Here is a 13,682-nt window from a genome sequence, read left to right as displayed (position 1 = left end):
AATACATACTACGAAGTGAAGGAAGCCAGTCTGAAAAGGCTACATACTATGTGATTCCAACTATATGACATCCTTGAAAAGGCAAAACTATGGTGACAGTAAAAAGATCAGTAGTTGCCATGGGTTGCAGGGAGGGAGGAGTGAATAGAGAAAACATGTCCGGTTTTTGTTTGTTCATTTGTTTTTTGAGATAGGGTCTCATTTTGTGGCCCAGGCTGGAGTGCAGTTGTACAATCTTGGCTCACTGTAGCCTCTACTTTCTGGGTTTAACCTGTCCTCCCACTTTAGCCTCCTGAGTAGCTGGAACCATAGGCATTCACCACCATGCCTGGCTAATTTTTTGAATTTTTTAAATAGACACAGGGTTTTACCATGCTGCCCAGGCTGGTCTCCAACTCCTGGGCTCAAGCAATCCACCCTCTGTTGCCTCCCCAAATGCTGGGATTACAGGTGTGTGCCACCACTCCCGACCTGAATATAGAGGGGGCTTTTAAGGTAATGAAAATATTCTGTATGATATTACATTGATAGATACATGTCATTATACATTTGTCCAAATCCATGGAGTATACAACACCACGAGTGAATCTTAATGTAAACTATGGATTCTGTGGGACAGTGATGTATATGGAGGCAAGGGGACTATGAGAGACCTCTGTACCTTCCTCTCAATTTTTCTGTGAACCTAAAACTACCATAAAAAATAATGCCTATCGAAACAACTTAAAAGTAAGAAAGGGCAACTTCTTTCCACGGTGATAGACTAGGTCATATAGAAAGGATTTTTCTGATGATGTAACTATATTATTTTGCTAATGAATATATTTGAAATGCATTTTCCTGGGGTCCTGAGGAGGTCTGATTTAAAAAAAAATCTGGAAAGCATAACTCAGGGGCTAAATCTTTTTCACCTAGAGTGCTGCTGCTACCTGAGACAGTGTCTGATTCCTGAAGATGGGGCCAGAGGCCTGTTTCTGACTGGGGTGGATGCAGAGCTTTTGCTTCAAGCTTGTTGCAGATGTGTTAGTAAAGGGCAGATCACAAATTGAGCTGCTGGGAAGTGTAATGACATATTTGAAGCACAGGGAGGAATCAGAGGCAGTTGGAAGCCTCTGAGCATCTGTTGATGATCAAGAAAAAAAGAAGAAAAGAACTACAGCCCCTTTAAGCAACTTACCAAAAAGCATCATAACATAAGGTTTCATTAATTACTTGCTTTTTGACATTTGAACTTTTTAGAAATGAGAAGCTTTGAACATTATCTGATTAGCTGGAGTGTGCTACAATTTTAGAATAGTAGGGAGCATTTCCCATCCTTTCCTCTGCTCCATGGGAGTTCATGGAGAGAAACTCGGCATCGGTCCCACAGATCCAAAAGGCTCATCAGCCCCTAGAGTGCTGAAAGATAGATACTGGGGACCTAACCTCGCAGGGTGGCTTTACTTGAGCATAAGCCAGTCTGAGAGCAGGCTGAGACAGCTCGAAGCTGGCTTGGGTAGGAGAGGCAGTCGGACCTGGCACCACATTGAAGACCTATGGAGAAACAGGGGCCTGGGTCACTGGCTAGGCTGTGGAGACACTCTGGGGTGTTTAAGATAAGGAAGGCTGTGGCAACCTTAGCTATAGCCTAGGCAGCAACTGGGCCTGGGTTTCCATATAGACAAGAGGTTGGGGCAGTGTGTTGTCAGTTAATGGCTGATATTGGGATTCAGGTAGTGATCCCCTGAGGAGCATACCCAGGAGTGTTAGGATCTGCCCAGTCCCTGGCCTGGGTGTAGAGGCCCTAAACCCAGACAGGAGGTTGGGTCTGCCTATGGCAGAGCAGTAGAGCTCTCAGTTTGGGGCTGGGCATTATGACAGGACTCCTAGAAGTGAATTGGATCACCTCTTCAGGCATTCAAAGACTTACAGACCAAAAGAGAGGCTTGCTCCCATCGTCTAAACTTTGGGATAAACATGGTTGTGAAGGGGGAGAGTGTGGGTGAAAAGGGATGGAAAGGCAAGTGGGGGTAGTCTCACTGTCCTCTGGAAGGGCCACATGGCATTGCTGTTGAGCACCTGTGCCTATGAGATGGGTCTCAGGTCTGGGAGACTGGATTAACTCTAAACCCAACCAGATGGTGGGAACAAGATGCTTCATATGTTGATATAATTCCTGTCTCAGCCTATTAGAGAGATGAGAGAAGAAAATGCTAGATCCAGCTGGGAAAAGCAGAGACAAGAAGGCTGGAGCTAACCAAGATAAGGAAAAAAATGTTGGCACCTGTTATGAAACAGAAGGGCATAAACTATTTGTGAAATGTAAGATGAAGTATCAAAACTAGAAGGCTCAGCATCTAAAGACTCAATCTGGCCCACACCTGCTCAGTGAAAGACATAAAGCAGGCTCCAGCTGACACAGTCATCAAGCCAGTGCCCTTTGCTGTTTCTCTTTAGTTGCAATCTGACCCACAGTTCTCCAGGAATGGGTGAGCATTATTTTGAAAATAAAGTAAATATTGTCTCATGATGAAGTATTTTCTGTGTCATACTCTGTGCTAAGGCCTTCACAGACATTAAATCATTAACCTTCTCAACAATTCTATGAAACAGATTCTTCCATCTTTGTTATAGATGTGAAAACAGAGTCTCAAAGAAGTTAAATAACATGACCCACGCCAGATAGCTTGGAAGTGGCAGAATAGGGATGTGAATCCACATTCCTGGTGGACTGAACATAACACTATGATGATGCAATTAAATCATCATCATAAAATGGTTTTAAAGCCAAGCTGGCCTAGTGGGAAGTTCTGAAGATCAGTATGGAGGCTTGGTTAACCTAACTGTATAAGAACTCATATCTATGGAAGTTCCTGCACAGAAGGAGTCTGCATTTTGCAGACTGAGGGGTCAACAGCTCTCTTAGCACATGGTCCTCATTTTGCTGGAAGCTTTCTTTTCCTTTCACCAGACAGACCACCAGTATAGTAGAAAAAAGCTCACACAAATTCCGTATTTTTTCAAAAGGAGGAGACTTTCTGAACACTACTTCTGGGTGACTCAGTTGGTTCTATTACCTCCAGCTGCCTCTTCACCCACCCCCTGCCCAGTGAAGATATTAAACACCTCTTCTCCCATTGACAAAACAGGGAAATATAAAATTTCAGTGTAACTGCCTAATGATAGAAAAAAGACCCTTTCTAAAAATAATGATAAAGAGGTTGTGAAATTACTACAAATGTAGTTGAAATATTAACTGATAAAATTAGGGAGGAATCAAATGTAGAGAATTAAAACAATGTTGGTTTCTGCGTTCTGTTAAAGTTAGAGCCTCAATCTTTGATTACTGTTTGGATTAAATCATGAAAAAGTATGTAAATCTAGTCTGGTTCTAGCAGTTTAACCACCTTTTAAAAGAAGTTGGAATTAGGAAAAACAGTATTCCGTTTCAGCAAATTAGTAGATTTCTCTCTAGTTTTGGGGTAACAGTTTAGCTCACGTGGAAATTTTTTTATGTAAACTGTGGCTCATGCCTATAATACCAACACTTTGGGAGGCCAAGGTGGGGAGATCCCTTGAGCTTAGGAGTTTAACAGCAGCCTAGGCAACATAATGAGACCTCATCTCTACTAAAACAAACAAACAAACAAACAAGCAAAAAGCTAGCCAAGCCCAGCTACTCAGGAGGCTGAGACAGGAAGATCACTTGAGCCCAGAAGTTTGAGGCTGTAGTGAGCTGTGGCTGCACCACTGCACCCTAGCCTGGGTGACAGTGCGAGACCCTCAGATCCCCTCATCAAAAAAAAAAAATTTCTTTCTTAGTCCTATGACTTGTAGAGTATATCTGAAATCATATTAAATTATCAATCAACTCTATCTTAAGTGCAAGACCTCAAAAGGGTAGTTCATAAATTTTTTTTCTATGCTACAAAACCCAGAGTAAGGGCTCATTGATAAGGTAGGGTGACCATAGTGTTTCCCTTGGTCTCTCAAGGAAACAAACTCACTTAACAGTAAAGCCCATTTGATTTATCTGGGTTATTATTAATATATTATTATCCTTCTTATTATAAAACATTTGTTTCCTAATTGACTTTGAATCAATTTACTTATCTATTTTTCCAGAGAGTAGAAATAATCCTCTCATTTTAAACATCAAATTTATGAAATCACAAAACTGATCATCATAAAATAATTTGACAGTTCACCTTGGAAGGGGAAATTAACTTAATTCAGAGCACATGCTATTTGGCTAAAACCATCTAGAGATGTCTACCAAATATTAACATAAGGACATTTATAAATTTTGGATACATACAGTTGGAAAGGGATATTAAAATATATTATTCTATTCGGTAGACTGTGAGAGCTTTGTCCATCTACCCAGCCACCCATAAATGGACCCAAGATATCCTCTAAAAAGAAAGATGGAGTGAGAATAAGTTAGTATTATTTCATTTTCTTTTCCTGGGAAGGAAAGATGAAAGCTTCCTAAGATAGGGCAACTGAGTGATGGCATCAGAAACATTAGATTCCCTCTTTGAGGGGGGAAAAGAGTAATATTCCAGAAAAGTGACTCTTAGACAAGGGGAAAGAAATGAAAATTAAAAGCAATTAAAATAAGTTCTGACCACAAACATCTATTGAAACAGGAACAACCCAAAAATGTAACGATGAATAGAGAATGCTCACGTGTCTGATTCTGGCAGGTAACAGGAGAGAACGAAATATCATCCAGGGCAACATAACCTCCTTTGGGACCATTGAAAGCAACTTCGAAAATAACCTGCAGAGGAAAATGGCATGCTGTCACATGTCCACATATTTTCTGTTCGGCTTAAGTGTTCTTAATGATTTAAAATGACACGTCAATCAAACCAGATAAAGCCAAGTTACAAGGACTCATGGAATCAGGTCTCTAAATATGAGCTTGGGCAGCACCCACCTCAACCCACAGTCTGTTTTTGGGAGAATGAAACTAGTATGATCTGAGTGTCTGTGGAACACTCACACATCCTCAAAAGTCATATGTTGAAATATGAACCCCTAAGGGAATGGTAATAGAAAGTGGGGCTTTTTGGGAGGTGCTTAAGTTTTGGAATGGGATTGGTGCCCTTTTAAGTGAGGCCCAAGGGAGCTCATTTGCCCCTTCTGGAATTTGAGGACACAATGAGCAGGTGCCACATGGACCAGGAAACAGGCCCTCACCAGAAGCCAGATCTGCCAACACTTTGATCTGGGACTTCCCAGACTTCAGAACTGTAAGAAACACATTGCTGTTGTTTATAAATGACTAGTCTATGGCATTTAGTTATAGGAGCCTGAATGGACCAAGACAGAGTCTCTAAAGTTGCATTTTACTGGTGGATATGCCCCTCTTCCTTGAGTGTCAGCTGAAGTGCCTATGTCATTTCTGCTAGAACTACAGAACTAATTAGCATTATGAACTTCAATTAAAGGAAAAATCAGCTAAGTAAAGAAAGAAGGCCAGGTTTTTTTACCGCCCTGCCACCCCTCAGGAGCTAAGGCCCTCTGAGTTCCTTTCCTTCTTCCTACATGAACCTTACATGAAGGCCTGGAAATAGATGGAACAGTTAGAGATAAGAACCCCAATCTCAGCCTGTCCAAGTATATTACAATGGTTAGAAAGAACCTGGGCCAATGACTTACACCCCTTGAGTTTTGCTTTCTTCTCTGCTACCAACTTTAACTGTGACCATGGGGGATCACATGTCAGCATAGCTTTCACCTGTGCTGGAAAAACCACCCAGGTGTGCAGTCTTCTCTGTGTGAGTTAATAACCTGAGAAGATGCAGCACGGAACAGGGCTTGAGACTTCAATACCTACGAAGGCCAGGCAGGTGGTGGAAATGCAGAATAGTGCTTGGTATGGTACAGCCTCTTGTGAAATGGAGACAGAAACCCCCGTTTAAAGGATCAGCTGTCACTCAGTTCCATCAATTGCTGATGTGTGGGAAGTCAGGCCTGTTATAGGTTGAACTGTGTCCCCTGCCCAGCCCCCCAACACAATTCCTGTGTTGAAGTGCCAACCTCTAGTACTTCAGTATGTGACCTTATTTGGGAATAAGTTCACTGCAAATGTAATTAGTTAAGATGAGGTTGTGCTGGAGTAGAGTGAGCCTCTAATTTAAATGACTGGTGCCCTTATAAAAGGGAGAAATTTGTATGTAGATATATACACACACACACAGACACACAGAGAATGTCATGTGAAAATGAAGGCAGTCAGCTACAAGCCAAGGAATGCCAAAGATTGCCAGCACACCACCAGAAATGGGAGCAAGGCATAGGACAGATTCTCACAGCCCTCAGGAGGAACAAGCCCTGCCAACACCTTGATCATGAACTTCTGGCCTCCAGAACAATGACATATGAAATTTACATTTTTTAAGCCACTTCTTTTGGGCTACTTTGATATGGGAAGCCCTAGTAAACAAATATGAGGCCTAATGTCTCTGTATCTAGCAAATTATCAAGAGGATCTGACTCTAGATTTCATTTGAAATCTTTGGGTTTGTCAATGCTAGAAATTAATTCAAAAATTAAAACAAAAACAAGACGAAAAAAATCACACTCCACAGACAGGCAGATCACTACTGTGGACTAGATTTGACCTGTAGGCTCCTAGTTTGCAGCTGCTTCTGAATAGAACAGTTTCTTGGAGGAAGACAGCTCAGAGTTCAAATCTCATTTTCATCACTTACTAGCTAGGTGAGCCTGGATACATCACGATATTAGTCTGTTTTCAAGCTGCTGATAAAGACATACCAAGACTGGGTAATTTATACAGGAAAAAGGTTTGATGGACTTACAGTTCCATGTGGCTGGGGAAGCCTCACAATCACTACAGAAGTCAAGGAGGAGCAAGTCACATCTTACTTGGATGGCAGCAGGAAAAGAGGAGAGAAGAGAACTTGTGCAGGGAAACTCAACCTTATAAAACTGTCAGATCTCATGAGACTTATTCACTCTCACGAGAACAGCATGGGAAAGAACTGGCCCTATGATTCAATTACCTTCCCTTGGTCCCTCCTGCAATATGTGGGAATTCAAGATGAGATTTGGGTGGAGACACAGCCAAACCATATCAATCACTTAACCTCCCAGGGTCTCAGTTTTCTTATCTATAAAACACCTGTCTTGTAGGACTGTTGAGGAGATCAAATGCGATAATGTATACAAATATCTGATCATAGAATCAGGCACAAAATAAGCTCTGAACTAATTTTACATCTCTTTCTGTAGGTTTCTTGGCTTCAGTGGCTCATGCCTGTAATTCCAGCACTTTTGGAGGCTGAGGTGGGCAGATCACTTGAGCTCAGGAGTTCCAGACAGCCTGGGCAACATGGTGAAACCTCATCTCTGCCAAAAATGCAAAAATGAGCTGAGTGTGGTGCCACATGCCTGCAGTCCCAACTACTTGGGAGGCTGAGATGAGAGGATTGCTTGAAGCTGGGAGGCAGAAGTTGCAGTGAACCAAGATCATGCCACTGCACTCAAGCCTGGGTGGTGGAGCGAGCCCTCTTTCAAAAATTTTATATATCTATCTATATACACACACATATATATATATATACACACACACACACACACACACACACACACACACACACTCACATATATATATATATATATATTTTTTTTTTTTCTGCAGGTTGACTCCCTCTTGAGCTTCTATTCAGGTTCTAGCTTATTAGCCACTAATTAGTTTGAGCAGGTCCATTTTTCTCCAGGCCTTAGTTTCTTCATTTTTGAAAAGAAAAAGTTTGGACAAAATAGTTCTTAAAAGTATCTTTCACTTTAACAGCAATGTTTCCACGGGGACCTGGTACCTAAACTCTCCAAAATTCAAGGGGAACCCTAGAAGTTTATCTTTGCCAAGGGGAAGGGCTGTGAATGAAGGAAAAGATGTAGACTTATGAGAAGAGGCAAATTAAGATTACAAACTTAATACAGGTTCATGACATTTAGCTCTCAAGGCACTAGCTGGTAAAGAAAGTGAACAGAATTTATACTGAGCTGATGTGGTAAGAATGCTATTCCTGATCAGTGTTTGCTAATCACAGCCTCTGTGCCAATGTTCTCTGTTCAGAGCCTCTGTTCTCTTGTTCAGACAGTCTCCAATGTTTATTTTCCTTCTCAAAATTCACTTGAGAATGTGGTGACACTAAACTCACTGATTTCTTCAGGACAAGTTTCTTTTCCTGACAACGAGTGACAGCAAATAACACCAGTGAGTAGTTCAGACTAATAGAGCAGAATCACATGTGTTGACCCAAAGGATGTGTATTGAGGTTTGGTGGTGTCCAGAGTTGTAACTTTTCAAGTACTTATTTTTAAAAATTCAGCAAAGTGTGATTCAGACAAACATTGCCTGAGGAGTTTATGGCTGGATGAAAGGAGCTGGTAAAGAGAACACTGTCAGTGTGTGCGGGACTCATTTGACTTTGATAGAAAACTTTTGAAGCAGTACATGCATTTCTTTTTCTCTTTATAACCCAGAAAATTTTCCACTGGGTTGCAAGAACAAATGGAGACCTGGTTGGACTTTGGGATAGGAAATAGCACACATTCTGCAAAAGACACTGTGCTCTCTCTAGAGTGTGTTTTTTTTTTTTTTTTTTTTTTTTTTTCGGGGTGGTGGGGGGAGGTAAAGAGGAAGGGAGTGTGGGGAGTGGCAGGCATGCAATCAGTAGATGAGACACATCAGAAACCAAGACCCAGCCCTGTTCTCTGCAGCTCTACATCAGGCTAGCAGATGGCACCACCGAAACCCATCCAGAGGAATAATCTGCTTTGGCACTTTAAAGGGAACTGGAGAAGATACCGTAAAAAGCACAAAGTGAAACGGGGGATATTAATAACTTGGGACTCTACTTATAGCTCCAAATCTTTATAGCAATCTTACAGCAACCACATTGCTGCACCCACTGATTCTAGAACTTTTATGGGGTCCTCAAACAGAGCTGGGCCTCCTTCCTCAGCTTTGGGTCAGATTTTAGTCCAGGAACTTAGTTATTGAGTTCTCTGGCATTCGCCAGCTGTGTGACCTAGAAAAAAAATGTCCAGTTTCTTGGACACTCTGTTTTCTTTCTTCTTGTCTGTAAATACGGAGATAATTTTATTGACTTGGCTGGATAGTCAGTACTGAAAGTACTCATAGGTGCTGAAATGCATACATAGACATAAACATGTATTAGTGTTGTGCTCAGGAAAAGGTCGACAAGGTAGTAGACCTTTAATGTTGCAGTACTCCCACTGGTAAAGTTGGCTTAGGACATTTTAATTCATTTCATTTCTCTAAATATTCTAATTCTTCTGCATTGAACACATCACTTAGGTAACTGGAAAAAGTTTTAAATCGAAGGCACCAAGCCTTGTTTCAAACTAGGGCCATAATTGCAAGTTTATTTTTGATTTTATGATATTATTTATGTTGCAAAGAAAGATGAATTCCTTCCTTCCTCTCTCTCTCTCTTTCTTTCTTGAAAAACAGTTCGCTCAAATAAGGAAAACCTTCACAACTGCTCTCAGGAAGGGTAAGTCAAGAGTGAGTTTTACTTGGAGGATTCTGATCTCCTCTTTTGAACCTTCCATGACCACAGTGCAAGGTTGAGAAGGAGGGTCCTCAAGAAGTCTAGTTGGTTGACTGGCTTTTGCAGTATTTGTTCTTATGAAAACTGCTCTTGCTAAGAAATGAAGGTGATAGAAGTGGCCAGCAGAAGGGGATGCAGAAGAAGGGCAAGCAGGAGAAGGGCTGAGGAGAAGAAAGAGTAAGACTGGGGCACAGCAGAAGACAGACTGAGTGTGAGGCTGCAGACTCTCCATCTCCAGCCCTGTGTGTGGGTGGCATGACTGCAGAGTGCCCCCCAGCACAGCTGGTGCACCAGTACACCTACCTCCATGGGGTAAGGAGCATTGAACTCGACCTCTGCAAGGTTCCAGGCAGCATTCCCTGGCCTGTCCACTTTCCAGATTTCCTCGTAAAGGCCAGCCACATCCCGAGTGTAGACGGAGAAGACATTGTCATTCCCCTGCTGGATCTGGTAATAAAATGACAAGCAGCCAGCCATGGGGGCCGTGGTCAATGGAGAGATGAGCTGTGCCACCTCCTGGAAGTGCTTCACATAGACCGAGTCCACGTACATGTAGTGGCCTGAAAATCACACAGAGAGCACAGTGTCAGAGTTGGGGGTGGGGGAGGGGAAGAGGTTCAGGTGAAATGGCATCATTCTGGGATTTACTTCAAAACAGTCTAGTGGGAATGGTGAGGAGGACATGGATGGATTACAGATGACAGAGGTTTGGCCATGCGTGGATGGAACAATGTTACAGCTGAGAGACGGGTCCACGGGGTTCATTACACTGCCAAATACAGGATGAAACCACTCCTTTTATTTTCCTTACTTTTCATTTAAGTAAAATATACAGAGAAAGGTAGATGTGTCCTCTGTCAGGTGCTTAAATTTTCACAAGCTGAACACACCCATAGAAAACAACCAAAAATTTCCCTAAAAACCCCCCCCCCCCCAGTTTTTTTTTTTTTTTTTTTTTTTTTTTTTTTTTTTTTTTTTTTGAGACAGAGTTTCACTCTTGTTGCCCAGGCTGGAGTGCAATGGTGTGATCTTAGCTTATGGCAACCTCTGCTTCCCAGGTTCAAGTGATTCTCCTGCCTCCATCTCCCAAGCAGCTGAGATTACAGGAATGTGCCACCACACCCGGCTAATTTCGTATTTTTAGTAGAGACAGGATTTCTCCATGTTGGTCAAACTGGTCTCGAATTCCCAACCTCAGGTGATCCATCCACCTTGGCCTTTCAAAGTGCTAGGATTACAGGTGTGAGCCACTGTGAACGGCAGACGTTTTTTGAGTTATAAGACTCTTAGGGGCACACAAAGCATACCAACTATTCTTAGAATGGAGAGACCCTCCAGCACATGTTTACAATTTATGCAAGATATCACCATGTTTTTTGACTGAAACTAAGATTTTGAATTCCAACTATATGGTAATTTGTGTATCGTTAATAGCATGAAGGTCAATCAACACTGCAATGAGGAGGGGTGAATGTGTGATCCCACTTCTGGCAGGCCTTAGTGGGCTCTGGACCCAGGGGCTGGTCTCCCTTAGGGGCATCTTGGTGAAACACAGAAACCATGTGGCAGAATGGAGACGGCCTTGATTTAGCATTGAAGAGAGCTGAGGTTGAACCCCGCTCCACTTCTTACTAGCCCTGCAACCTTGAACAAGTTTCGGAGTTTGTCTGGGTCTCAATTTCCTTATCTCTAGAATGACAATCAAATACTTTCCTCAGAGGGGTGATGAGTATTCCATGGAGTCATGTATGTAAAGTGCTTAGCGTGTGCCTGGCACATCGTGGCTATTATATTACAATGCCATTCACAATTCTAGAACCAGGCTTGCTGTATAGCCTGTTTTGTATAAATGGTAGCTAGCATTGTTAGCAATTTATTTAAGTGATGACTCAAATGAATTGATTTAAGTGATGACAGAGTGCTATGCAATGCAGCTTTAACAGAACGCCCTTTCTGTTTACAAGCTCAGAATAATTATAGCTTAATATCTTCATTTTCATGACATAATTTCCGGTTAATAAGAATTCATAGCCAGGTGCAACGACTCATGCCTGTAATCCCAACACTTTGGGAGGCTGAGGTGGGAGGACTGCTTGACGCCAGGAATTTGAGACCTGTCCCTACAGAAAAACTTTCTTAAAATTAGCTGGGCATGCTGGCATGCACCCCTGGTCCTAGTTATTAGGGAGGCTGGGGCAGGAGAATTACCCGAGCCCATGAGTTCAAGGTGGCAGTAAGCTATGATCACACCACTGTACTCCAGCCTGGGTGACAAGTGAGACCCTGTCTCCAAAAGTTAAAATAAGGAAAGAAAGAATACCTTTTCTTTTTTATGAAGAGCAGCAAGAATATGAGGAGGAACATAGGTATTTATACACTGGACATTTACTACATATTACATATCTAGCACACAGCCCCATATGTGGTGGGCCCTCAACATAACGGTTATGTAACATACAGAGATGGTCTCAGAAAGGTCCTTACCTCAACACAGCAGTGAGGAAAGATGGACAGATTAAAGCTCACTTTCTCCTGGTGGCAAGTTCAATATCCTGAATCCCCTGAATAATCTCCTTGGTTTGAATATAATTTACCTTATCGTCTTGCCAAACCACACAACAGTGAATAAACAGAAATAAGAAACTCAAATGCTCAAAGGAGCCAGTTAGATTAAGTATATGGGTGAAGTTGACTGAGTCAAGGAGAAAAGAGAGAGTAGTAAATTAGTAGCCAGCATTTGAAGTCATATTTCCCCAGCATCGAGAAACAGAAATCAAGCCTGTCTGGAAAAATAAAAGCATCTGATAGCATTGGGCTCATATTCTCATGTGGCAATAACTGGCTTGGGATGAGAAGCCTGTCTGCTCACCTCTGTGTTCTCCAGCCTCCCTGAGAGAGCAGGGTTTACTCCAGCGGATGCCCAGCATCCAGCTCGGTGCTGTAGGCTTTCCCCATCCTAGTCTGGAATTCAGGTTTTCACAGCAAATCTGTCCTTTTTTTTTTTTGAGATGGAGTCTGGCTCTGTCACCCAGGCTGGAGTGCAATGGCACAATCTCGGCTCACTACAACCTCTGCCTCCTGGGTTCAAACAATTTTCCTGTCTCAGCCTCCCAAGTAGCTGGAATTATGGGTACCCACCACCACGCCTGGCTAGGTTTTGTATTTTTAGTAAAGATAGGGTTTTACCATATTGATCAGGCTGGTCTCTAACTCCTTATCTCAGGTGATCTACCTACCTCAGCCTCCCAAAGTGCTGGGATTACAGGTGTGAGCCACAGTGCCCAGCCAAATCTATCCATTTTTAAGGGATGCTGCCTGTATGGTTTGCTAGAGCTGCTGTCACAAAGTACGACAAAGTGGGAGGCTTCAGCAACACACGTGTTGTCTCACAATTCTGCAGTCCAGAAGTCAAGGATCAAGGTGTCAGCAGGTTTGTTCCTTCTCAGGGCCATGAGGGAAGGATTGGTTCTTGGCCTCTCTCCAAGCTTCTGGTGGTACACTAGCAATCACTGGCATTCCTTGGCTTGAAGGGCTCTGCCTCTGTCTTTGCGTGGTGTTCTCCCTGTGGGCATCTCTCCATGCTCAAAGTTCCCCTTTTAATAAGGACAGCAGTCATATTGGATTGGAGGCCCACCCTATTCCAGCATGACCTCATCTTAACTAATTACATCTGCACCCATCTACGTCCAAGTAAGGTCATATTCTCAAGTCCTGGAGGTTAGGACTTTAACATTTGAATTTTGAGAGTGCACAATTCAATGCATAATACACCCCACCACAATTTTTTAAACTTTGTATGTGCCAAGTAAATATATCTACAGGCTGGAAACCACTGGGGAGGAATTTTAAAGGAAGAATCAGAATGTCAGACGGGATACAATCAAAGAAACTCTGATATGCAGGAAAGGTCCCTCCTCCACATCCCAAGCTCGAAAACTCTCTAAATCACTCCCGGTGGCCAGCCAGCCTTGAATAGAACATTCTAGTAGTGGAGAATGCCTCTGACCAGTTAGCCTCTATAATCTGCTTCTGTTATCTAAGAATTCATGTGAGTATCAAAGGCAGGGATGAAGTTTTCATTGCCCT

At 42.5% G+C, this 13,682-nt stretch overlaps 1 protein-coding gene across 3 annotated transcripts in view; it reads right to left on the bottom strand.

Moving 5' to 3' along the window:
- The window catches only part of MAMDC2 (MAM domain containing 2), a 173,315-nt gene that overhangs the window by 73,742 nt on the left and 85,891 nt on the right, over nt 1–13,682 (bottom strand). For all 3 annotated transcript variants that reach the window (XR_001829512.2, XM_017543444.2, XM_037743824.1), the window contains 2 exons: nt 9,900–10,156; nt 4,672–4,765 (listed from right to left, as the gene is read on the bottom strand). Coding sequence is in view for 2 of the 3 variants with exons in the window: in XM_017543444.2 (XP_017398933.1) it covers nt 4,672–4,765; nt 9,900–10,156 (351 nt within the window). In the remaining variant the exon portion in view is untranslated. The remainder of the gene's footprint in view (nt 1–4,671; nt 4,766–9,899; nt 10,157–13,682) is intronic.

This window comes from Cebus imitator, unplaced genomic scaffold (assembly GCF_001604975.1).
Source record: "Cebus imitator isolate Cc_AM_T3 unplaced genomic scaffold, Cebus_imitator-1.0 Scaffold155, whole genome shotgun sequence".
NCBI classification, from domain to species: domain Eukaryota; kingdom Metazoa; phylum Chordata; class Mammalia; order Primates; family Cebidae; genus Cebus; species Cebus imitator.
The sequence above is the reverse complement of the archived record's forward strand: the minus strand, read 5'-3'. Positions and strand labels throughout refer to the sequence as shown.